Source organism: Macrosteles quadrilineatus, unplaced genomic scaffold (genome assembly GCF_028750875.1).
Source record: "Macrosteles quadrilineatus isolate MER2022 unplaced genomic scaffold, UCM_ALF_1.0 Scaffold_2__2_contigs__length_208266976, whole genome shotgun sequence".
NCBI lineage: Eukaryota > Metazoa > Arthropoda > Insecta > Hemiptera > Cicadellidae > Macrosteles > Macrosteles quadrilineatus.
Genome location: NW_026542595.1, coordinates 23,677,087 through 23,704,325, shown reverse-complemented (window position 1 = coordinate 23,704,325; position 27,239 = coordinate 23,677,087). Strand labels below are relative to the sequence as shown.

At 36.2% G+C, this 27,239-nt stretch overlaps 2 protein-coding genes across 3 annotated transcripts in view; both read right to left on the bottom strand.

Moving 5' to 3' along the window:
* Window positions 1–25,859, bottom strand: part of LOC128987142 (probable E3 ubiquitin-protein ligase HECTD2) — a 46,567-nt gene extending 20,708 nt beyond the window's left edge. The window contains exons 1-8 of one of the 2 annotated variants that reach the window (XM_054407868.1): window positions 25,650–25,859; window positions 17,603–17,878; window positions 17,368–17,493; window positions 13,029–13,165; window positions 10,505–10,607; window positions 9,942–10,031; window positions 8,147–8,211; window positions 6,248–6,403 (exon numbers count right to left, since the gene is read on the bottom strand). In XM_054407868.1, coding sequence (XP_054263843.1) covers window positions 6,248–6,403; window positions 8,147–8,211; window positions 9,942–10,031; window positions 10,505–10,607; window positions 13,029–13,165; window positions 17,368–17,493; window positions 17,603–17,863 — 938 coding nt within the window. In that variant the 5' untranslated portion in view covers window positions 17,864–17,878; window positions 25,650–25,859. Of the gene's footprint in view, window positions 1–6,247; window positions 6,404–8,146; window positions 8,212–9,941; window positions 10,032–10,504; window positions 10,608–13,028; window positions 13,166–17,367; window positions 17,494–17,602; window positions 17,879–22,053; window positions 22,168–25,649 lie in introns of those variants that run through there. The other variant, XM_054407867.1, reaches the window with a different exon arrangement.
* LOC128984001 (uncharacterized) lies at window positions 23,826–26,879 on the bottom strand. The gene is made up of 10 exons (XM_054403283.1): window positions 26,794–26,879; window positions 26,682–26,735; window positions 26,546–26,599; window positions 26,410–26,463; window positions 26,274–26,327; window positions 26,138–26,191; window positions 26,002–26,055; window positions 25,866–25,919; window positions 25,650–25,783; window positions 23,826–23,887 (listed from the first exon to the last, which is right to left on the bottom strand). Exons 1-10 carry the CDS (start codon window positions 26,877–26,879, stop codon window positions 23,826–23,828), a joined length of 660 nt encoding a protein of 219 aa, XP_054259258.1.
* Window positions 26,880–27,239: the final 360 nt, after the last annotated feature.

The following is a 27,239-nucleotide window of genomic DNA, read 5'->3' as shown; positions in this document are numbered from 1 at the left end:
TATGTCCTGCGGGTCTGCACAGTTTACCATCCTTAACTACAATGAAAACGGTAGAAATTTGATGAGTTTTAAGAAAATTGCTGCTTGTATCGTACCCGGGGGGGAGGGGGGTAATTTTCAAAGCAAAAAGTTAGCAACTCTTCGAGTTCTATATTTGCTACATTGTTCGTATGATTATCAGATCAGAATTTTTAACACTGTATGTCAATATAGGTTTTCTTAAAAATATACTGTATATGTCTTTGTTAGTCTATTATTAATTTGTGTACCGGTACTACAAAGTAATAAATTTTATGTATGATATTTCTTTTTATGTGTAATCTTATAAGTATGAAGTTTATTTAACATTTGACCTTAAAAAAAGTTGGAAGACAGCAGACAGTCTCATTATTTTTCTAAAACAATGTAATGGAGACGTTTTATTACATATCTTAAAAAGATCATCAGTTATAATAAGTAAGATTGGTATAGCTCATATAACTGTATAAGGCGCCTAAAGGAATCATAAAAAACCGTCATCAAATTTTTATGAAAGAATTTTCAACTACCTATCCTAACATTTTGGTAAAGTTAGGCTAATTAGTAAATTTAACAAACAAAACACTATAAGTAATTCAAGATGATATTTACTCTAATGCTGATATTCCACCATAAAGGTGGTTCACTTTGATGTTTAGAGAATAGGAATGCAACAGTAGACAACAATGCTTGGTGAATAGAAAACAATGAGAGTCAGCAGTTTGTTTGCCTCCAGTCAGTTGTAGTCATGATGTGGTTAAAAACTGTTCTGTTCGTGAGTTGTGTGGTGACATGTGTATTGGCGGAGGAAATACTTGAGAACAATTACATTGATTCAGAAGATTATCTCATGCAAGATCTAACAGCAAGAATAAAGGATTCTCCAGACATATTTGAAACAGCGGATAAATCAGTTGCGAAACGTAATCCAGAGAATGAGAGAGATTTAAAATATATACTTGCAAAAGACATTCAAAAGAGAATTGAGGCATTGGAACAACTCGATGAAGCTTTTGAATTTGTGAAGACTGGTATTGATTCAAATAAAAGAGATATAAAAGAAGACACTAAATCTATGACAAAAACTAAAAATATTACTGATCAGCCTGAAATGTCTCCTTCTGAACCATCTGACAATGAGGATGCACCATCCAGAATCACCCGGCAGTACCAATCCATCTATAGTTCAGGCGACAATAATCGAGGTAGGCAATTTCCAACTATTGATACGTATGGAAGTGAAGGACCTCGCTTGACTGTGAATTCATTTAAAGAATTTTCTCCTCTTTTACCAGTAACATATTATGATAGTGATCCTTACATAGCTCAATACAACCCCTCGGCTAGAACATTTGAATTAGCTAATAATATTCAAGGTGGTTTACAAGCCAACACAAAAATCGATGGAGCAGGAAATAATAAGGAAGGAAGTGATAAAAATGGAACCGAGAAAACAGGTTCAGCAGAAGGAGGAGCTATAAGACAAGGAGGTATTCATGCTCATGCGGGGGGAGTTCATGGTCATGCAGGAGTTCACGGTCATGCGGGAGTTCATGGTCATCATGTTCATGCAGGAGGACTAGGAGGAGGTTTAGGGGGTGGTGCGGTTCATCCAATCATACAAATAAAATACTTACTTCCTAATTTCCTTTCTGCTCTTACAAATGCAATTGGAGGATCTACAGCGGGTCTTGGAGGTTTTGGTGGAGCAGGTATTGGAGGAGGGGGTATTGGAGGAGCAGGTATTGGTGGAGCAGGTATTGGCGGTGGAGGACTTGGGCTAGGAGCTGGACTTGGAGGAGTCACACATAAACACAAACATGCAGAGAAAGTACACAAAGTTACTCATCATCCTATCAAAATAAAACCTGTAACACATGCAACAGGAACACACATTGTTCCTATAAAGAAGGAAGGAAAAAAAGAAAAAGGATTTTTTTACAGCAAAAACATTTTCTTTGGCAAAATAGGATCTCAACCTTTTCATGGGTCTGAAAAACATTTCTACAGCCACCCGTCATCTTACTCCAGCAATGCTCAAAGTGGATATTCCTACTTGTCCCCATTTAACCTACAATATGCAGAGCGTAGCCCTGTAGACACATCACTCTATATGCCAGATGCTCAGACAATCTATGGACCTGGATATGCGGCATATCCACAAGGAAGCTTTTATGTTGAACCTTCGTACCTACCGTTTGCACAAGGTCAGTACTTGTACCCTGTTGATGCTAAGAGTTTAAACACTGGAGGACAAGCACAGTTTCAGCTAAACACAGATCCTAATGTAGCTATCAACCCAAACAATGACAAAGAAAACTCAAATACTAATCCAGATTACTATGTAAGAAGTCACGCGACCGAAACTGATGAAGATTCTATCTCAAAAATGAACATAGAGGAGTTGAAGTCGAGTATTGAAGAGGAGCAAAGAAGAATTAAACAGCTTCAAGATGAGCTGAAATCTTACGCCAAGGATCTCATCGTCACTCCGGAGGAAGGTAAAATTAATACTCCTTTTACAGAGGAAATGAAAGACTTAAAAGTTGGCTGGAATAAGTTGCAAAATGAAATGAGGAAACTTAATAAAACTCTATAAAAGCAATTATGTATGTGGTAGATAAAAGAGATTCAGTATCTTTTAAACCGTAGCATAACAACACTTGTATGGCACAAAATAATAAAATGTGTAAATAAATTAAAATGCTATAATGTATGCATGGATGTCAATTTTTAATTAACAAACTGTAGTAATACATAATATTTTATTGTTCCTCATGCTTTTTTAAACCATTATTTTCAACCTCACAATGTATATAAAATGCATAATACTTTTTTATTCTAAGTCAGTAAAAATTATTTTGTATAAAGATAGCACTGTTTCAAAACCTTTGTTTGCTTAAGCTCTTTTTTTCACACATATTAATGCATTATAACCATGGGGGCTGATGTAAAAAATACTTAGACACTTAAAAAATAAATTTATTTAACTTGCCAAAGGTCTTATTTGACTAAAAATCCAGCCTATAACAATCTTAATTTAATTTTGGCCTAATGATGATGTTATCGAATTGGGTCTCTGTCAGATGGTTGGCTCTCATAAAAGGTGTTGACCTTTAAGCTTTACATATTGTCATTGGAGTAATGTTTAATAGCTGCAGAAATTATTGGATGATAGTAAAAAGTTAGAACTACTGTAGGTAGACATTGGATGATGGTAACAAGTTAGAACAACTGTAGGTAGACATTGGATGATGGTAACAAGTTAGAACAACTGTAGGTACCGTAGACATTGGATGATGGTAACAAGTTAAATTTACAACCGTAGGTAGATATACAGTAGTTGTTCCAGTAACTATAATCTTTGATAAAAGTGGTACCTGTATGTCAACATTTATTGAAATATTGAAAACCCCTTTTCAAACTATAACCAAGCAAATATAAAACGATTACTTAAAATTTTACTTCAGAAATACTATGAAGTAGATAGTCATCGTCTGTAAATCAGAATATATTTATTGAGGTTGCTCAGTAATATTTTTCATAATTGGTTTTAAAATACAGAGGAAACCTTTTTTTCTAATTTTTTGTTCCCAATTAAATTAAAGACGATTCTCAAAACAAATATAAAGATTCTAATATAAATCAATTGAATTATGGATACATAAGACAAAATACCAATCACATATTTTTATTTAGGAATGAAAACATGTCAGGATAACAGGATTTAAACAATGTATTTACTATTTTAAATACAGTATATCAAACTAATATTGATAAGTCCTACAATGTATGCAGTGAGAATTTACCACCAAATTCTTTGAAAGCTCCTATGCTTCATGCAAAGATTGTTTTATAGGATTTCTGCTGAACAATAATTGAAAATCAAAAAACCATTACACACTCCCTATTCTTATAAAAACGTTTCAGGTAGCTTTGGCTATCTTTCCGGTTATACAATGGTCAGAAACTACAATAGATACAATTCAACTAAATACTTATATCCTCTAAAACTTAAAAACAACTACAAGTAAACTGTTGTGTATCTTATTAAACTTCTTAATTAGCTGGATACTTCTGGAGTCTTCTTTAAATTTTCAAATAGAAAAACTAAAGAGTGCTCTATCACTCGTATACTTGTAATTTTGTGTCATGCTTATTACAGGCTTCTTCTATTATTGTACAACATAACTGTTTCTTTCCAATCCTTACTGACAATAATTAGTCTTTTCTTCTAGTGTTTAAAGATCTATTGACATATCTGTTACTGGAATGATTCTTCTTCATTTTAACTTTTTCTAATATGTCCTTCGATGCATCATTTCTGTTTCTAAGCATGACATGGTGGACTACTGAAGGTGGGTTCAACAAATATGGTAACTGTAGAAAATCTGAGTGATCTTTTGGTACATCTTGAAAACGCTTGCGATTTAAAAAGTCGAACATTTCATCAATTATTTGGGGTATTGAAATTAAAATTAACTCATTGAGGTTTTTGGTAACAATTCTAATAATTTCTTTTGATAGATGACTTTGCTTTGTATTTATTTAATTCCCTACTTTACTCAAATATATCTCAGTTTTATTAATGAGAGTCTCTAAAAGAGTTAGAAATTTAGCAGATTTGATCTCAGACGACTGTTCAACTTCTTCGGGTATTTTACATGAACTCCTACGAACCCTCACTTCTAAGCGTTTCCATAAGCTAAAATTCTTATAAAATAGAAACATATAAGGTTCTGATGAAAAAGCTCTAAGATGGTTGTCGTAATTGAACTTATCTTCTAAATACAAACATCTAAGGTGGATAGCCTTGTTAGATGTAAGCAATGAGTTATTTATTTGAAACACCGAGCACAGCACAATAAAGTACCTCAACATTTTATCAGCACAAGGTAACTAGCAACGCAAGTCTGCTGCTCAAGGTATTTGCTGATTGATTCAGTTTCTGCCTGCATCATCATAATCAAGGAAATATTGAAGGTATTGCTTTGTCAGCTTAATTGTCATGTTAATTGCTTGAGTGTTGTCAAAATTGATGGTATGCAACCTATTATTGCATCAATGAGGTTAACATTGAATTGATTAATTGTCTCTGATGTCATGAAATACCTCAAGCAAACCTGCAGACTAAGTGGATTAGTGCATTTCCATTTGCCTGGATCGATTTTTACCAAAATATTTTCTTAAACATGTCAATCCCGATTTAAATAACAATAGATTTATTGAGTACCTACTTAGATTTCCTGCTACAGAAAACGAAAAGGTGTTTTTTTGTAAAATATTAATAGTATAGTATAAAAAAATAAATTGTCCAAATTTGATCAACATATATCCATAACAATCAAACTACAACAGTTGACTTTTTCTCCATAAGAATTACATATAGCCTACTTTTTTGCAGAATTTTCTCAGTACGGTAACTTTTAATCCTTCAACAATGCATAAATATACAAAATTTTTTTCTAAGCTCTATAAAATGACTATGATAAAAATTGGGCATTTTCATGTTTTAAGGGTAAAATAATAATAATTAAAAAAAACAATAAATAAAAAATATTTATATCCCAAAACATTGCCATTTCTATGACCCGATCTTACTGCTTTGCAAATTCAATTCAAGTGGATTTAGCTACATGCCAAATTTAATCAAACACACACACTCACATTTTTATAGATGTATACAAATTTTAACGAATATTTTTTTGGCTTCAGAAGACATCAAAATTAAAACGTTAATCGGTCCGACTCTAGGTCTTATAGTGCCATCTACGGTAATTGCTATATATACGGAAATTCGCTAAAACTGTTGTACATTTAATTTAGTGTCATTGTATGCTTTATTGTATTTGAGCATTCAAAGCAGTCGAAAATTCATGTAGGCTATAATTAAAATTTAGTTATGTTACAAACTAAAACTTATGGCATTTGACACTAAAAAGCACATAGAAGCAACCAGTGTTGCAATGGAGTGGGAACACATGGTAATGGCTTCCCACTCTGCTTTTTCCAATAGTCCTAGCCTATATATTAATCCTAAATGTTAGTCAGTTCTTAGACAATGGTGAGCTACCTCACACTGGCTTTTTACGACTTCACCTTTGGTAGCAACAAAATTGCATTGAAAACATAAGCCTGCAGAAATATAAAATACATTGAGCTACAGTACTCATTCATTAGTAGTTATGATTCAAATCAGTAGGTATTAGAATAATATTAAATGACTTACAGCTTAAACCATGAGACTAAAAGTTGATGGTCTGTAAGCTGAAGTTCAACAATGTGACGCAGAAGATGGGCAAATATAGAGTAGGAGGATTGGGCAGCAAATACTGGATTCTGCATGAGAATAAACAATGCTCTTACATCATCCTTGGGATGTAATCTGTAAAATAAGTATTTTCCAGTAGAGCTAACTAAAAAACAATCTTTAACTTGGAACAATTTTTTTCTACAAAACTATCCTTTGAATCTTTATGTTCAAAGAAGTTATAATCCAATGATATAGTAATATTTAATTTGTATGATAAAATAAAATATGAATAACCAGATCACAATATTTTTAAACTCTTATTTGAATAGATCAATTGATTATTGACAGAGCTATGGAGTATAAACAATAAACTGTAACTCGTCAAAATGGCAATGTATATTCGGGCATCTCTTAAAATAATGGGACGAAATTGGAAAAGTATACAAAACATATACAGGGTGATCAACTCAAGGAGGCCAACATTGGGATATCGGAAACGGTAAGAATTAGAGAAAACTTTCAATGGGGGACATTCCTTTATTTTTTGTGGCAATTAAAAATATGAATTCAGTTTTCTGAAATTCAGTCGCCATTTTCCAAAATGGTGGCCAACTTTGAAATTTCTTATAGAACACCCTGTATTTGATCATGTTTTCGGATAGAACATGCAATTTAAAAACTTTTTTATTCCTTGCATTTTTTTCATAAACCCACTCGTTTAGGAGTTACAGCCTATGAAAAACTCCGGTGTACATGTTGCATTGTGTAGCTCCTAAACGAGTAGGTTTATAGCGAAAATGCAAATGTAAATAAGTCTTAAAATTGCATCTACATTCCAGAAAGACCATAAAAAACCTTAAAATACACAGTTTTGGCTTGTTCAAGTTTGCTGCCATTTTGGAAAATGGCTGCCATTTTTGAAATAATAAAATCAATATTTTTTAGATATTTTATTGTCGTTTTGGAATGTAGATGCAATTTTAAGACTTATTTACATTTGCATTTTCGCTATAAACCTACTCGTTTAGGAGCTACACGATGCAAAATGTACAACGGAAGTCATTTTTTCATAGGCTGTAACTCCTAAACGAGTGAGTTTATGAAAAAAATGCAAAAATTAAAAATGTTTTTAAATTACATGTTCTATCCGAAAACATGATCTAATCCGAAATATAGGGTGTTCTATAAGAAATTTCAAAGTTGGCCGCCATTTGAATTTCAGAAAACTGAATTCATATTTTTAATTGCCACAAAAAATAAAGGAATGTCCCCCATTGAAAGTATTCTCTAACTCTTACCGTTTCCGATATCCCAATCCTAGAGTTGATCACCCTGTATATACTCTGGGAGTTAGCCAAGTTTAATTATACCACTATTATTTTATGCTGCTCCAGTGTTCCAGTCTTATATGGCTTGCCTTAAAAGAGTAAATAATAACAAGGAAGGATTACTGTTCATAGTTTTTTACAGATCTATGGTATATAGGTAAAGAAAGTTGTAAGATTGAAAGACTTACACCATAGACTAAGCAACTCTTCATCCCATTGTAAATTTTGAAGCTTGTTTTTTGTGTCTAGTTCATGTACGTCCACACAGATCGCTAGTGTAGACAACATTTTGTTTCTATTATTTTAGAGTTATTTTCATGATTTGTGCTTTACTATTTGGTTATATAACTAGGAGACCAGTTATTGTTTATGATTATATCGTTTTATTAGGTTAAACGAGGTTTTAAATGACTGCAATAACAAGAAACAAATTGTAAACAAAACATAACCTCTATAGTTGGACGTACAGAACTAACAATAAAATTGGCTTCAGCTGTTCCATTAGGATGACTTATCTACTAAGGGAGTATGTTTTATCTATGCTTACACCCTGTTCTCCTCCAGTAGAGCATTGATGATGGATTTCAGTACAGTCTTGTGTACAATCGAAGGCTGAAACAAACATAAACATGATTTATAATTCAGACCCACATGACCTTGTCACTGACCTTGGGTGTATGTATAATGTGTAAGTGTCAAAGGTCTTTTCTCATCTGAAGTCACTATTAATATTAAGGTCAACAAAATTTACAAGTTTTACAAATCAATATACTACTTCAACAACCTCCACAAGGGTTTTGTGACTGAAGCTCTTCCTTTGTTTTTCAATAAAGTTTTATAATTTTAGTTTTGTTAGCAAATTTCCTATATAGGGAATAAGCTCCGACTGTTTGTAGTACTAATGGTAAGACCTGGACCCGCGAACGATTTACTTTTTTGTTTTGAGGTCCCTTAAGGCCAAAAACAAAATCTGTTTAAATTCATGTACCAAGGTGTTTAAAAATTCTCGGATAGGCTTTGTAATAAAAAAAATCTTAAATATTGACCTATAAAACTTAGAAAATTTTTCTTGAACACAAAATATTATTTTATCACGTATTCAGTGTCCCTCTACCTCCTCAGGGGGATGGCCCACTAGGAGTCAGAAGAAAATTTTAAATGTAAGCATAGGTTGCTCACCAAATTAAAGGTCTTTGTTAGTAAAACACAATGCCGCAAACCCATATCAAAGCGGACAACTGAGCAAAAAATTTCAGGTATTTAAAGATGCATTAAATTTGCATTACTATTATACGTTACCTCCTCAGGGGTGTGCCCGCTAGAAGTTGGTAGAAAATCATAAACGTATTGACCTATGGGTCAATATGCACATTAAATTAAAGGTTTTTATTATAAGAATATAATTCCACAAATTTGAGCTCAAAAGAACAAATGAGTATAAAATGGCAGCCGTTCAAAGATTCAAATGGCAGATTCAAGAAATCTTTGAACGGCTGCCATTTTTGACTTGGTTGTCCGTTGAATTCAAGTTTGCGGCATTGTATTCTACTAGTAAGACTACTACTAAGACCTTTAATTTGATGTGCATATAAACCTATGCTTAGATTTAAAACTTTCTTCTGACTTCTAGTGGGCCGTCCCCCTGAGGAGGTAGGGGGTCACTGCCGAATACATGTTAAAATAGTACGGTATGTTGTGTTTGAGATACATGTTCTAAGTTTTTTAGGTCAATATTAAACATTGAAAAATTACGAAGCCGAACCGGGACTTTTGAACACCCGGTATAGCCTTGATTTAATGCCCCGCTAGCGTCCCGGATGCCCTAGTATAATTGTAGACTTAGGCACTTAGTTATACTTAGGCTTCAATATACTAAATTATTTGTTTCTTCAAGCTCTACAAAATAGTTTGGAAAGAATTTGCTAAATTTTATGTTTTTAGGGTCAAAATGGGAAAACCCAATTTTAACCCATAAAACCCCCCATAAACACCCGTTCCCGTTGTTCTATCATGCTAGTTTGCAAACTCGTTCTAAGTAATGTAGGTTTACACGTTTATACCAAATTTCATCAAAATCGGATCATTTTTGCTCAAATTATTGTGCTAACCGACACATATAGAAATATACTGTATATGTATTTGAACTGATGAGGTTTTTGGGTCTAGGGACCTCAAAAATGAAAAAGTAACTCGTTCCCGGGTCTAGGTTTTACCACGAGTACTACGGTAACAGCTTATTCCTTATATAAAATCACTAAAACGCCCTTTCTGATGCTGATTGAGTTGAAATTTCCCATTTTTAGTTTACTAATATTTTACCAAGGCCTAGTACAAATGCTTACAAATGTCCGAATGGCATCATGAACTGCATAAATGAATTCCATCTTCAAGTTTGGGTCTTCTAATCCAGCTCCAGCCTCATCTTTGTCCACCTATTACAAAATAATAGTGAGACACATATTCATATAGTAACGTAGAGGTTTATTGGCAGCATTGAATTCCTCTTGGAACTTGCAATTTTAATGATTTTGATGCTGATGGAAAAGTTGGTAGAAAAAAACAGTTGACCACTGAGAATTCTTTCATTAGGCAACCAGAGGTGCGCTGCACGTTTTTAGGTATAACTACACTGTATATTATACTTCTTGTTTGTTTCAATGTACTGCTGAGATTCAAGCAGGCATAGTATGATAATTGCAGTTGAGAACTTAGTTATTAATATTAAGGCCAATTATAAAATATAGTTTTGCCATTGATTTTCAATAAAAACCTTTATTATGTATGTTCAATTAATTATTGGTTTAGTTTGTTTTTTATTTGCTACATCAGTAATTCAATTCATTTGTCACTAAAATGAAACTTGATATGCATCTCACAGGTTTATGTCTTAGCCTTACAAAATTACCTTGAAAAGTGCGCAAATCTCCGCAAATGTGTCAAAGCAACGCATGTAGAAGCGTTGGATGCCAATGTAGTTCTCTGAGTGATGGGCCCTCCTTACATCCTGACTGAAATGGCACGTGAGCATGTATAAATTAATGATGCCGGTAGGTTATTATTATTATTCTTTATAATGGGATATGTATCATTTTGTTAAAAATTTAAAGGGCCATAACGTACTAATTTTAATCAAAATTGTTCGAGCCATTTTCAAGAAAATCAGATTTTTACGTTATTTTATGGGTTTTTAATAGGGATATCACCATTAAAAAATCGAAATAAAAAAATGTAAAAACGCCTGGAGATACTATGGATTAGTGGCTACATACAAAATTTCATCAAAATCGGACTACAGGTGTGGTCTGATGGTGATGTTAAGCTTCCCTATCCCAAGCGTGATGTATACATCTTCTTTACTTCACGAGTGACGTAAAGTTAAAAAATCTCACTCGGTGAGGTAATGAAACCCATTTAAATAACATTGAGTGCTTAACTTAAAAAATATACCTCTATGGATGGAGCCAACGACGTTCACCGCTAGAAATCAGCTGTGTGCTTGAATGTTATTGTGTTATGCTTTAAAGTATTTTCCTAACCTAGCTTTTGTTTGTAAAAGAACGTTACTGTTAGAAGATGAGTGAAATGGATAATGAAAAATATTGTACGTAACCCCCTGTATATTGTCGGGTCAGGTAAAACCTTGTACGTTACACGTTACGCAAGAGCGTGTTTACATCACTTAGGTGAATTATGCAACACCTGCGTGATGTAAAAACGCTCTTACTACACTTGTAATGTAAATAGCTATTACTTTATGACGTTATTTAAGATCATAGTAGTGGAAATAAAATCGTAAATATATCCCAAGTTAACGGTAGACAACATCATCGTTTTACCTAGTTAGTGGAACTTTGTGAAGATTTCCCTTGATCATGGCAAAATCGTGAAGATCTCCCGTGATTGACGTCACGTAATCACTGATGGTTGGAACAAATTCCGTACCATGAAAATCCCAAATTAAATGTAATCCCGTATTGAAGATTAAAATGACTAAGGTAATGAATAGGGGAGGGTGGGGTCATAGGGGACCGTCGTAGGGGACGAGGCTTCGTCGACGTGGTCCAAATGCAACTCCCAACGCAAGTACAAGGACCCCCCCCCCCTTGGAACCACTACTGGGTATGGACATTTAAATCTGTCAGAAGGGATTTTAAACTTGGTTACGGTTGTCGGCCTCATGTTAAAACCTCCATGAAAATTCTTAAAATGAGTATTTTTCTATGTTGACCCTGCACAAAAATAGATTAGGCCTTTGTTCTGTGGTTACTAGACACAACTGCACTCACTGATCATTTATAAGTGAGGTGCTGGTGTAGTGGTGAGTGAGTCGAAAGGTCGCTGGTTGCTAGGTCGTCTTGTCGACACAACAACTTTACTGTGTCAGCAATATTGATTATCAACTAAATCACGCAAATAATCATTTGACCCATTCAAGTACTGTATTTTGTTTCAACTACTTTTATTTTCTAAATGAGTTTATCGCATTTTGGTAAAAGTTAATATCGAAAACGTGTCCAAGGGCCATTAGGTGCATAGGTCCATTAGGTCTTCCAAAGTCTTTTGTTGATTGAAGTTGATTAATAATGTCCGAAGTAGATAATTGGTTCGTAAATAAAATGAATATAATTATTCGGTAGAGTATTATTTAATGTCTAGATTTTTTCCTACGCAAAAACAACATAGGCCCTACACAATTTTACACATGTTAAAAATACTTCCCGGTAACAATTAAAATTGCTCTAAAAAATATAATTTTTTCTGTAGATTGTGTCAAACGTCCTCACAGATAACTTGATTTCCATTATCGTTGTTGTAAACATTGGTTACGATAATTTGTATTATTTTTGGGAATAATATCGCCGTGTAGTTCTTGTTACTTTCTCCCCTATACATAATATACGGAGAAAGTATAGTTTTCGTCAAAATTTTCGAGTTTGAGTTTTCAGTGGATATATCCGTTTTGGGTCTCCCTGGATCCGTTTTCGAAGTGATGTCTGTTCGTGTATGCGTGGATGTGTACAAAGCTACAGACCCCACCTGTAGTCCGATTTTGATGATATTTGTTATGTAGGTACTAACCTATAGTATCTCCAGGCGGTTTTTTTCAAAATTTGAATTTTTAATGGCAATGTTTCTATATAACCCATAAAATAACGAAAAAATGGCCCGAACGATTTTGATTTAAATTTAAATTTAGTATGTTATAGTCCTTTAAATGCTGAACAAAATGGTACAGATCCCATTACGGTTCCAAAGTTATTGTAACTTATGTTATATTCCCATAAAACCACCGCTTACCCATGATAAAGGTTGTGGACAAGCTTATGGGAGGTATTTTGTGTCAGATTGCTGATACCGTTTATTTACTAGTGGGCTATTAAGGTGTTTTTAAGTTACGCATCATCATGTATTTCTGAATACGAACTCACAGGAAGTCCTCCCTGGTCTTGTGCCTAGTGGGGTAGCGAGGGACGACCCGGGGCTCCTCCAGGTCGCTGACTATGGTCTCCATGCTGAGGGCGGACCTGAGGCCGGAGTCTGGGGTTGACACCGAGGGCTCAGAGTCCTGCAACACCAGTCACCGAGTTACAGCACACTGCGTCAAGCCGGCGAAACTACGATAGTATAAACCTGGGCAGCTCACTCAGTGATCTACTTTAAGTATATTATTTCTTCGTTTTCGTTAATTAGTTGGAGTATTTTAAAAGATGCTATGGTAATGAGAAGTTTTCTTTAAATTTGCTTGGTTGAAAAGTTTCGGTTAAGTACAGAAATCAGTATTTAACACCAGCACACTCAACTCATTCATTTTGAGGGATTTACTTCAACATAGTAATGGAGTGTCTAATAAATCAATGTCAAGGTGCAAGATACTCTGGAGAATCAATCAACTATCAACGGCCAGAATGTAGTACAACTACAGCTGAGTCGGCAATCACGATATAACCGCAATGATTGGGTTTACAGGTTATAATTGATCAATGCTTGGCTGAAAACAAGCAAAAGAACTCAGAACAAAGAGAACTCTCTCTATACTCTGAAGTTGGGGGAAAAGTACGTGACTTGATTTCATTCAAGCCACGGTTCTACCGAAAATCATCTCATCTATGGATGATGGACAAACAATTTTGTATGCACGATTTGGTCACATGAATCGATGATCCGAGATCGTGTATGTGTGAAAGAGGAAGGCCGAAGGTCTAGAGAAAAAGAATTCCCAAAGTTTATTATTTACTGATTTTAATTTCTTACAATGACTTGAGAATACTGCGTAGGTACAGTAAGTTAATTCATATTTCCTATTATATATAAACACAACAGTAAGTACGCTTAATCGATGTTAATTATGTTGTTCTAATATCCTTAGGTGTGGCTATGATTTTAGTTGTTCCACTGTTAACCAAAAACAAAACCGTAAACAATGCACCTATATCTAATAGCTAATCGATAGCTTATTAAACCGAAAAATAAATAATCGTGTAAACAGAGAGTAAAGAACTAAGCTATAACAAGACGTGCAGCTTACGGAGAAAATTCCACCATAGAGAATTAATCATAACCAAAGATTAATTAATTCTGTTTGAACTAAAAAAATACTATTAGGCAGGTTTGCTGCGAGGTATGTCCTAAACAGTGTCCTTTATTGTTGGTATTATTAGCGAATTTTCCCATATAGGGAATAAGTCCCCCCCCCACAGCAAACCTGCAGACTAAACGAATTTCCATTTGCCTAAATTTGATTTTCAAATAAATCTATTTATAACATTAGGTTGAACAAGTAACTAGGTTTGCTGCTTCAAACCTAGGTTGAGTCTAAATAAAGTGTTTTTAGTAAAATATTAACAAAATAAAAAAGTTTTCCAAGTTTGATTAAATGTTATATCCATAAACAAGCAAATTACAACAGTTTACAATATTCTCCATAAGAATAACATGGGAATTTTAAATTTATATATTTTTTAATTTCCTCTGCAACCAATAACCATACAAAACACTTAAATATACTAAATTATTTGTTTTTAAGCTCTTTAAAATTATCTAGAGAGGCATTAGGAAGTTTTGTGTTTTGAGGTTCAAAAACGAGAAAACCCCCTTTTTACCACAAAAAACCTTCAAAAATTACACAAGTTATCTCATATAAATCTTATATATATAGGGTGTTTCGAAACTCTCTCCCGAAACTCCGTGTCCGTGGTCATGTTCCTTAGGTCAAAACAAACAAAATAGTATATTAATTTCATCCCTAGGGCCTAAAGTGACTCTTGTTGACCCGAGGTTAAGTTTTACGATCGAGGCGAAGCCGAGGTCAGAAAATGAGCGAGGGTTAAAAATTCACTTTTTGCCCGTGTGGTGAACTATATTTTTCGTCATGTTGAATAATTAATTAACAAACAAAGCTAGAAAACGAAATAATTTTTATTTAAAGATAACCTATCAAAACGACTTCCAGCTTGTATTCAATTCTGCTAATGCAAATAATCAGCTGTTTAGTAAGTGATTTAATCATTTCGTCTATCACGATTGTGTTACAGTACATTATACCATCGATATTTTTAGCAATCGACAACAATAGGCTGAAACCTTATACAGGGTGATCAACTCAAGGAGGCCACCATTGGGATATCGGAAATGGTAAGAATTAGAGAAAACTTTAAATGGGGGACATTCCTTTATTTTTTGTGGAAGTTAAAAATATGATTTTAGTTTTTCAAAATTCAGCCGCCATTTTCCAAAATGGCGGCCAACTTTGAAATTTCTTATGGAACACCCTGTATTTTATCATTTTTTCGGGTAGAACATGCAATTTAAAAACTTTTTTATTCTTGAAATTTTTTCGATAAACCCACTCGTTTAGGAGTTACAGCCTATGGAAAAATGACTTCCGGTGTACATTTTACATCATGTAGCTCCAAAAAAAGTAGGTTTACATCGAAAATGCGAAGAGAAAATAAGTCTTAAAATTGCATCCACATTCCATTAAGACGATAAAATACACAGTTTTCCACTTTTCAAGTTTGCCGCCATTTTGGAAAATGGCCGCCATTTTTGAATAATAGAATTAATATTTTTAACGAATTTTATGGACTTTTTGGAATGTGGATGCAATTTTAAGACTTATTTGACTTATTTTCTCTTCGCATTTTCCATATAAACCTACTTTTTTTGGAGCTACATGATGTAAAATGTACACCGGAAGTCATTTTTCCATAGGCTGTAACTCCTAAACGAGTGGGTTTATCGAAAAAATTTCAAGAATAAAAAAGTTTTTAAATTGCATGTTCTACCCGAAAAAATGATAAAATACAGGGTGTTCCATAAGAAATTTCAAAGTTGGCCGCCATTTTCTAAAATGGCGGCTGAATTTTGAAAAACTAAAATCATATTTTTAACTTCCACAAAAAATAAAGGAATGTCCCCCATTTAAAGTTTTCTCTAATTCTTACCGTTTCCGATATCCCAATGGTGGCCTCCTTGAGTTGATCACTGTGTATATTAATTAATCGATAAATAATTTCGATTGATACGATTACCACAATCGAAATTAACGAACAACTGTTTATAATAGCAGATTTTTACTCTCTAGAGACTAAAAAGGATTTTTACTCTCTAGAGACTAAAAAGGATTTTTACTCTCTCGAGACTAAAAAGGATTTTACTCCCTAAGGGAGTAAAAATGCTTTAATACAGTACTTTAATACTTTCTTATGAAATGGCGACCATACAAAGTAGGTATTTTAAGCCAAGTATGAAAGAAGATGAGTGTAGGATGAGTGGCGCGATCTTGTAGTCTTGTTAGTGACTAAGGTTACTTTAGACCCGCAACGCATGCATTAAAAACTGCGGTTTTTGCTGCAGTATGACGAAAAATATAATATAAACATACTCGTATACCCTATCTAGCTTCGTTTGCCGTCTGTCGGTGTGTATATGTATTTTTACATAACTTCCCATAACTTTGGAACCACTTGAGGTCCCAACTTCAAACTTTGTACGTGTATGATGACTAACAGGCACTATTCATTTGCAAAGCATCAAGTTTCTACGTAGTATAATTTCAAAATGGCGGTAATTTTAATCTTTCAAAGATTAATAACTCAAAAACCATTGGGTTTATAAAAAAGTTACAAATGACAAAAAGGATGGAAATTTCATTCAATTTACATAAATGTACACTTTTTATAGGGTCATAAGAGAAATATCGGAGAAAATTTCATTTCTATAAAGTTAATACCTGCTAATTTATTGAATTTGCCCAAAATTTTTAGTTTTAACTTCAGAAAGTTTTATTTTTCTCTGTTATTTGTGTTCACATTTTGAACGGATAGAGCTTTTGGCCACTGGGGACATCAAAACAAAAAAGTAAATCGGTCCGGGGTCCAGGTTTTACCATGATTCACCTAATACCGTAGGTTTGCTGCGAGGGGTGTAAACAGTGCCTTTTCTTGATTGTAATATAATTCTTTTAGTTATATAGTAATAGTCGCTCGAAAGTTAATTTGCCTAGTGTTTTACTTTGTTTTTATAAGATGTTGGTTGCTTCTTATAACTGTGAAAGGCTTCTGGCTTATGCATGAAACGTATAAAACAAAACAAGGAGTGGTTGATTCAGTACAACAATAAACTCACTCAATCTACTACTCTACTAATAAATATTAATGGCGGAACCGGGACATCCAAGACGTAGCTGTCGTGCTACCTGACTGAGACCTCGACCCACTGCGATGTGTGGATGCAGTATATATTTAACACCATTAACATTGCCCTCACCTTGTGTATGGGAGGCAGAGATGTCTCGGATCCTGGCCTCAGCAGTAGCTCTGCTATGTCCATAGTGCCTAGCCTGCTGACCATGATGCTGCTCAGTCGCCTACACCCTAGACCGTCGTCGGTCTCCTGCAACATGCCGTCGAAAGCTTACATCCACAACAATCTAAACTACGCATGTGTTTCATCATAAAGCTTAGGAGGCACTATTTATGAAGAAAGTCCATCTGTTACTTACGATTGGGGGAAGCCTTAGATTGTTGACTACGGGGTCGGTGGTGGAGCGATGTGACCGGACCCTCCCGGCGCCTACACCCGCCGCCACGCCACCGTCCAGTCGTGCGGGGGTGTAGGGTTGACCACAGAAGGGACACACGGCGCTCAGCCTAGCGCCGCCCCCACCGCCCCCGCCACCGCCGCCTCCATGTTGGTGTATGGTCACCTTGCAGGCGGCGCACGTCGCTACCTCGTCCTCCAGCCGCGACTTGGTCGCCACCATCTGTTGGGACGGCCGCTGTAATACAAACGTGTTGGTATCACCACTTAATACATCTGATTTGCAAATTTATAATCCCTATGTTATTAAAGTAAAGGTGACTAGCTAAAAGTATGACGGAAGTTTGTGCTGTTTTTCGCAAACCCATCCATGAATAGCAATTACACAAATTACTGCAAGAGCCATTTTAATGCGCTTGGATTGTGTCATTTACAATTCGGCTTATTTCTATTAACCAACGGATTATTCTTCTGCAGAAGAAGTTCATTGTGCTCTTATCGTGTCTAATAACATCCAAACAGAGAAACCTTGTCTAAAATGGTACCTATCTTCACAGATGATTTGCAGTGGCCTATTACTGACCGTGACCCACCTGTGCGTGAGTTTTTTTTAAATAACACTACACTTAGACTGTAAAAAAATGGCACAAAGAGTAATTACCATTTAAGCAGCTACTGTCATGACAGAATCAATCAAGAATCAAGAATCTTTATTCATCGTTAACGCTATGTACAATACATGCAATGGATGAACGTCATTTAATTATAAACAAGTGCAGTGTATACATGCAAACTATCACAGTCATCTTAAAAATAAAATACTGAAGTTTATAAAAAACATAGGTATGCAAAGACTAGAGCACATGAAAACAGGTGCACTGTGTATACAATACATGCAGTGTGTTTTAAATCAATTAGAAAAAACGGTCATGTTCCTTTTAAAATATATCTCATCGTCCTTTATTAGATACGTTGATTTAATAACAATGCATGTAAGCCAAAAAATAGTGGTTCGCATAGTCAAATTTCACCGGAAATAAAATTTTACCACCGTTAACCTCTTTAAAATTAAAATTTTGTAAAACCCCGTCTTATTGCACATATAACCCGTATAGTGACCCAATATGACCTATTTGATGATTTCATGTCGTATATTTTGTGAGATATGGTGACCATAACATAAGTCAGTCAGTGGTATTTGCCTTCTATAAATAGAAGAAAAAGATTGGACATGGTTCTATTGTGGTGTAATGAACATCTTGGTGAGAGTGGAATTCTTGCATCAACAGGCACAACGCTTTTCAATTCGGGCCCTATATCCTGTTGCAGAATAACTCTTTAGATAATATGTTCCTTAGGTAAAAAAAAACATTATATACTATAATATACTAGTGCACATGTTGCTCGAATTCGAGCCATTGCAAAGTATTATAGGTGTTATTTCAAAACGAATAACCCTAACAGTCATAATTTCCTATCTAAGAGAGTCAACTCCAAGATAATGTAATCAATCACTCCACACCAGTTATCGAAACTGAAAACGAACTCACTCTGAAAACGAATACTGATACTGTGTGTATCATGTGTTTACTATAACAGCTAGAAATTATTTTTAAGAGGGCGTTGGAGTGCGGCCATGTTGGATTTTTACCTCCATAAGAACAATGTTAAACTTAAACCCAGATATCTCACTTATTTGCCAATATAAAATTATGAACTATGTTTTAAATTAAAGGCATATTTGATACACATCATTATTGCGGGAGACTTTTTAACAAAAGTAAAGGGATTTCTAGGAATATAGAATGTAAAACCTATATATTCATCAATTTATTTTAGCTTTGCTAGGACGTTATAGAAGAAACTATTCCGCAAACATGATCCGAAATGTTATTAAGATTAAAATAAAATATATTTCAAATCATTAAGTCAAACAGTAACAAAAAAATATGCTTTTAAGTGAAGGCATGTTCCGCACGTTTCAATGGGAAATTGCCACTGGTTTGCCTGCGCTCTCCTGGCATCGTTAGTGTCAGCGAAGATTTTAAATCTGACTCCAACGCCCTCCTTTTCTTCATAAGAAATACATTGGGATTTCGATGGCCTGTGGGGCAAAGTCCGAGGACTTTTATTACAGGAATTGGTGAAAGGGGGCGTCTACACAAAAAATACTTTATTTTGACACGTCGTTTGTAAAAATCCGTTCATTATTAACGGAGGAGTAGTGTTTCGTAGAAATCGCCTTCACTGATTATATATATGGATTAAATATTATATAAATAATATAGCCCCTTGAAAATGTATCTATGGATAATGGAAAAACCCAAGAATGTATTCTCTACCAAAATCCCTTCGTTAAGCAGATATCAGCTATTTTGTATGTTTTAGAAAAACATTTAGTATCTTTGAATTTCTCCAACCGATCTTTATGAAACTTGGTATGTATATTAAGAAAAAGAAGAAAGAAGAAGAGGCGTTTATTGGAAAAAATAACCATTTTTCCTAACAAAAAATTCAAAATGGCGGACATTTTAATTTTTACAACTTAAATGATAAAAAACTGTTGATTTTATGAAAAAAAGTGTTTAGTACACTTTTGAATCGATTTAGGTTTCTACTGGCACCCTAAACTTATGGGACAGTTTTCTAGAACCTACTACACTGGCAGACTGGCACTTGGCATTATCATTACCAACCAAAATTTTGGTATGTATGCCGACATACACACATTCGAACTTCGTAGAAAGAGTATTAACTCCTAAACCACTTGTATCTTAAACGCTTAAACGATAGTTTCTGAATATATATATATTTCCAAAAGTGAGTAAAATTCGTCATGGCATAAACTTACTTACACAGATTGCATTTACGAATAACTTTATTACAAACAAGAGTTTGAGATATATAGTTTAAAAAATTACACATTTTCTGATAACGCAGACCCTTTACGGTAGGGAAAAAATAAATTTTAAAGTAAAATATTTTGTTGGCAAACACTGACGATTAATATGTTTGTAAACAAATAACTTGTAAAATAACCATTCCAATGACAGTTTGGAACCAGCTATTAGTTAAACCAGCACTGAAACGACTTTAAAATGTTAGCGTCGGCTGCTAGACTTTTTAAATACCACCGCCGCAGCAAACCTGCCGACTAAGCGAATTTCCATTTATCTAAATTGATTTTAAATTAAATCTACATTAAATTAATTTAAATTAGGTGAATTTAAATACAATTTTAATAGCTTGGTATAATGAACAAAATTTGCCAAGTTTGATAAAAATATATCTATAAACAAGCAAACTACAATATTTTACAAAATTCTCCATAAAAATAACATGAGAATTTTTAATTTATATATATATATTTTAATTTCTCCGTTACCAATAATCGTATAAAACACTTTGATATACTAAATTATTTATTTTGAAGCTCTTTACGAATTTCTAGATAGAAATTAGGAAATTTTGTCTTTTGAGGGTCAAAAATTATAAAAACAATTTTTTACCCCATAAAACCCCCCGTAAAACCCCGTTCCCATGGTCCGATAATGCTAGTAAACAATGCTGCTTTATTTTTGACTCGGCTGTCCGTTTGAGTTCGGGTTTGCTCCAATGTGCTACTAACTAAGACCGTTTATTTTATACCAAACTCGACCTAAGCTGTTAAGAGGTTTGTCTTACTCCTTGTGGGCTGCCCCATGAGATAAAAATTGATAATAGCCCTAAGTAGACATTCATTGTCATTATTGATACAACAAGTCTCATTACTTTATCTATAATGGTAAAAAATATATTACACCGTTCTGGGAATTTTCAAACACACTGCATAGGCTAAGATTTTAGTGGAAATCCAGCCAGGTAAATGGAAATTCGCTCAGTCTGCATGTTTGTAGGGTATTAGTAATTAAAATTAGAAAAATTAAAATGGCTGCCATTTTTTAAGTACAAGTACACTTGAAAAACTGTAATAGGCCTACATAAAAATATATAAAAACGTATTTGTTTAATGTTTGATCCCCATAAGCTTTACGTTTGTACCAGTTGTACCTGTGCGATGGATCATAAACACCGGGAAAAGACTGTCCTGCTCATCTGATCTGATATATCGGTGTTATTTCTACAGTGTTTACTTCACCTCAATCGTACCATGATCGTACCTAACTCAAAGATAAATTGACTGCTCTGTCTACTCTATAAAAGTGAACAGTTTTAATTTTTTTAAATCAATTTAAATGTGGATTATTAACAATATTGAACTTCTTCAAAAAGATGGGATGTGCGTTATAATCTCCAGATTCCAGGACTTTTATAAAATAATTAGTATCTATTTGAGACACTTCAAAATCCGACGAAATGCATATCCGTCAAAGACATAAAAAACACAACACCGAAATATACAACGAGACTTACAATGGCGTAGTCATCGTCACCCGGTAGGTCGACATCGCCATCGTGGGGGTGAAGGCCTCTGAAGGAGTTCCTGAACCTCTCCCAGACCCACGTCACGGGCGCCGGCATCGCCATCGCCTCATGTCCGTCCCGGAGCGCTGCTACCCCACGACTGTAGGATGAGAGGGTGGGAACCACCCTACACGACCACTACATTCCACTACAACATTGTACTACTACTTACAGCTGGAGAGGGCGTTTGTTTAACATTACAGCCTCCACTACTTAACGACTGGACTAAAATTTTATATTTACAGTATTACAGTACTTTATTACGCGCAGGTTTGTATTAATGTTTTGAAACATCATTAAACTCCGGAACGGCCCCATTATGAAGTCCTGTAATCTTTTGGACTATAATGTTTTATCCCAAACTACACTAAATACACAATATGTTTCAACCTAAAGATATGAGTTTGAAATAGGGCGTAACCACTTAACAAGCTGTGGTAAACGTTATCATAACGGGCTTCTTCGAGGAAGATATTTTCAATAAGGAGCAGTTTCTTCACCTTGTTAATATTTATCTTTTTGCATTTAAAAGGTACATATTAAGGTGGGATTATAATCTCTGGGTCTCGAAATAATATCAGCAAACTGTCATTACAAATGTGTGGTTGAGGTGTTGTTTAGTCAAAGATCTGTTGATAGTATTCATTTAAGGAGTAGAAAGGTCGATTAATCTATGAGCCATTGATGCAAAGCTGGTTTGAGGTCATCTTCTGTCTTGCTTCTTAGATCTGGAGGTAGCCGGTTGGATATTTTCATTCCTGCGTATGAAGGTTTCATTCCAAACGGTGCCGTGCGATGTTGTGGAAGGTTGTACTGCATGGTGTTTCTCAGGTTGTGTTGGTGCCCAGGTATTAGGGTAGCCCAGTTAGGAAACTGTTAATACTGTTCTATGAACTGTATCTGGTCTCCATTACATCCTGCCTACTACAATCCCTTCCACTAATACCCATCCCCTGAATCATTCTTACGCTCTGGGGAGTCAAACGGCACTCGGGTCTATCTGACCCGACATAAAAAACACTCACATGTCTGTGAGCAACGTATCTCATGTCATGTGTCAACATGTCTGTTGTGTTGACGGTTTTGACAGTTTATAATCGCCAAGGCAAATAATAGAACGGCACTCGCTCCGTTTCCCCAGGCGACTAATTGGCATAGAAGTCCCGTCCTCTAAATACCAGATTAGTCCCTACCGCTGTAGCAGAGGTAAAGATGTATGCTAAATCGTATATATGTGTCGTATGCCTGTCAGCATATCATATCTAGGGACTATTAATTACTGTGATTTTGGAAGGATTGTTGATTATCACGAAGAATTCGATTAAATGAATTGGGAAAACTGGAATTTTATTATTTAATGTTATTTTGGAATTTGATGGGATTTGGGCTCCCATAAATGCATTTTTACTACTTAAGACAACAACATTACAAGGTGCACAGTGTCAATGTTATGTAATGTAGTGACGAGTGACATCGATTGGGCAATGTGTGTTGTTGCTGGAGTCATGGAGACTGAACAGCACACCTAACCAAAGCCACGCACAAGCAATTCATTAATCGCTGATAATACAAATCATTACGCTGTTTCAACAGATTATGGGGACTACCAATTCAAGTTTTTGTTTTTGAACCCTTTCAGATAATATTGGACGGAGCACATGAAAAGAGCCCGAAATTTTAATCCCCAAAAAGGTCCACTAAGCATGGAATCTTAGCTTATCTTAAGCATGGAAAGAGCCCGGGTCTCCACAGTTAACTGAGGAGGAGGACGCTGACTCCTGTTCTGAAATAGTGTTGTGTTTGGTTGGGTTAGGTTAGGTTAATCTAGGTTAGGTTGGGTTAAGTTAGGTTAGGCTAGGTAAACAGACTATATATTTTAGTAATGTAAATATCTTTTAATAATCTAAATTTTAATAACGTATATTTTAACAGTGAATCTTTTAATATTGTAAATAAATTCATGTAATGTGTTATTGGCTCTTTCTCCTTTGAAGACTCGTTGTGAGAGTTCTAGGAAGAGCCCGGGCTCTTTTCGCACAGTCATGGGAGGGACCTTGTGCGCCCATATTGGAGCGTCAGATTGTCAGTTCTTCGTAAATAGGTGATCTGCCGCGGTGGGGACTGGAGGAAATTAACGAACAATCTAACTGAGTAGCCTACAATAGCTATACGAAAAAACGTATCTTTTATACAAAAACTAGCTGTACCCGCGGGCTTTGCCCCGTTTAACTTCTTAATTTTCAAGATAAGCTCGTTCGCATGGTTCAATCACGTCCTGGTTGAAGTTCGTTCGCTACTCTCACTCACTTTTAGGTTGGAGCTCGTTCGCTGCGCTCACTTGCCTTCAGGTTAGCTCGTTCGCTACGCTAACTCGCCTCCAGGTTGAAGTTCGTTCGCTACGCTCACTCACCTTTTGGTTGCAAATTAGCTGTCATAAATTAAAAAAAATAATAGTGCTGCACCCTGTTGGTAATCCTTGTAACTTTAATGCTATTGTACATCATAGAACAGAACCAACTTGTTTAATTGAAACAGCTGTTAAGATTCATTAATTCCATTTAAATATGAGTACTCATAAGGTTAACATGGGAAACTCCAGAGCCACTGGGGCGGAGCCCGAGTGTCCGATCAGAATAAAAACTACTTAGTTTTCCTATTTAATGCCTAAAGAATCAGTGTACCAAATTTCAGCCTCCTAGGTAAATGGGAAGTGGGAGAATTAGTGATGAGTGAGTGAGTGAGTCAGTCAGTCAGTCAGTCAGTCAGTCAGTCAGTGAGGGCTTTGCCTTTTATATATATAGATACAAGTACTGATCAATATTTGAAAATTATTAACAAATAACTGTAACTCTCTTATACAGAGTGTAAATCAAGTATCGAAACAAATCTGTATTTTTTACAACGAAATAGATAACAATTGTGGCAACAAAGGTTCCGATTGTTAACAAAGGTTCCGCATTTTTTACATAACAAAATGTTTAAACCCCTCCCCCTAACAGGGTAGGGGGTAGTGGGTGACATTTTTTCAAATAGCAACCCCTATTGAGTGACCCCTCATTTTGAAGGGTTTGTCAAATATAAATATGTAGTGGACTTCAAACTAGCTGAGTCGGTGGCTCAGTTGGTAGAGTCACGGACTTCGGGCGTAAGCATGGCCCAAGGCAGCGATGACTTGGGTTCGGATCCTGGTCACTGCCGCAAACATTTTTTTCAGTACAGTTCACCTTTGTACTGTACCGGCTCACCCCTTGCTTTGCTGGATACGTTCCACGCACAGATCTGTAGTCTATGTGGACGGGCAAATGTAAGGTTAAAAGAGGCCACCAACATCTTTAAAAAAATAAAATTAAAAAAAAAATGAAATAAAAAAACACTATATTTGAATTGCAAGACGAGGTACGTAATAGTTTAGTCTAGGTACTTAGGTTTAATGTAGTCGATTTATAAGTTTTAGGCCAACAGGTATATTGTTAACTCGTATCATAATTTGTGAATTGCACAATTATTATTTCAATCCAATAACAAGTTAATAAATATATTGTTACCAGCACAAGAAAGCGCGGCCGAGAGCAGCGGTATGATTGCCACTGCCACTGCCAACAGTCTGTGCCGCCTCCAAGCCCACCCCCGGCCGTCGGGGTCAGGGTACTCAACCCATGGTGGCGGCGGTGACGTCTCCCTGTACATCAGAAAATACAAAGTAATAGGCAAACAAGACTAGCATTCTCACTGCCAACAGTCTGTGCCGCCTCCAAGCCCACCCCCGGCCGTCGGGGTCAGGGTACTCAACCCATGGTGGCGGCGGTGACGTCTCCCTGTACATCAGAAAATACAAAGTAATAGGCAAACAAGACTAGCATTCTCACTACCAACAGTCTGTGCCGCCTCCAAGCCCACCCCCGGCCGTCGGGGTCAGGGTACTCAACCCATGGTGGCGGCGGTGACGTCTCCCTGTACATCAGAAAATACAAAGTAATAGGCAAACAAGACTAGCATTCTCACTGCCAACAGTCTGTGCCGCCTCCAAGCCCACCCCCGGCCCTCGGGGTCAGGGTACTCAACCCATGGTGGCGGCGGTGACGTCTCCCTGTACATCAGAAAATACAAAGTAATAGGCAAACAAGACTAGCATTCTCACTACCAACAGTCTGTGCCGCCTCCAAGCCCACCCCCGGCCGTCGGGGTCAGGGTACTCAACCCATGGTGGCGGCGGTGACGTCTCCCTGTACATCAGAAAATACAAAGTAATAGGCAAACAAGACTAGCATTCTCACTGCCAACAGTCTGTGCCGCCTCCAAGCCCACCCCCGGCCCTCGGGGTCAGGGTACTCAACCCATGGTGGCGGCGGTGACGTCTCCCTGTACATCAGAAAATACAAAGTAATAGGCAAACAAGACTAGCATTCTCACTGCCAACAGTCTGTGCCGCCTCCAAGCCCACCCCCGGCCCTCGGGGTCAGGGTACTCAACCCATGGTGGCGGCGGTGACGTCTCCCTGTACATCAGAAAATACAAAGTAATAGCCAAATAAGACTAGCATTCTCACTGCCAACAGTCTGTGCCGCCTCCAAGCCCACCCCCGGCCCTCGGGGTCAGGGTACTCAACCCATGGTGGCGGCGGTGACGTCTCCCTGTACATCAGAAAATACAAAGTAATAGTCAAACAAGACTAGCATTCTCACTGCCAACAGTCTGTGCCGCCTCCAAGCCCACTCCTGGCCGTCGGGGTCAGGGTACTCAACCCATGGTGGCGGCGGTGACGTCTCCCTGTACATCAGAAAATACAAAGTAATAGTCAAACAAGACTAGCATTCTCACTGCCAACAGTCTGTGCCGCCTCCAAGCCCACTCCTGGCCGTCGGGGTCAGGGTACTCAACCCATGGTGGCGGCGGTGACGTCTCCCTGTACATCAGAAAATACAAAGTAATAGCCAAATAAGACTAGCATTCTCACTGCTAATAATCGCGGGGTAAGAGCACTCGGTCCATGGTAGAAGTGGTGATGTTGAAGTTGTCCTGTATTTCAGGCGTAAAAAAGATAAGAAACGCCTGGGAGCAGAGAAGATAGGAGAAGTGGCTTTTGCACTATTCCGGCAAGTTAACAAAATTGAGTTAGTCTCCCCAAACACACAAGC

What these genes read in the sequence shown, in the direction of transcription:
- LOC128984001 (XM_054403283.1), bottom strand. Translation starts at nt 26,879, where the DNA reads ATGTACAGGGAGACGTCACCGCCGCCACCATGGGTTGAGTACCCTGAC. An exon ending in CCTGACCCCGAGGGCCGGGG is followed by an intron (nt 26,464 to 26,545) that starts GTGGGCTTGGAG and finishes TCTGATGTACAG; the next exon opens with GGAGACGTCACCGCCGCCAC. An exon ending in CCTGACCCCGAGGGCCGGGG is followed by an intron (nt 26,328 to 26,409) that starts GTGGGCTTGGAG and finishes TCTGATGTACAG; the next exon opens with GGAGACGTCACCGCCGCCAC.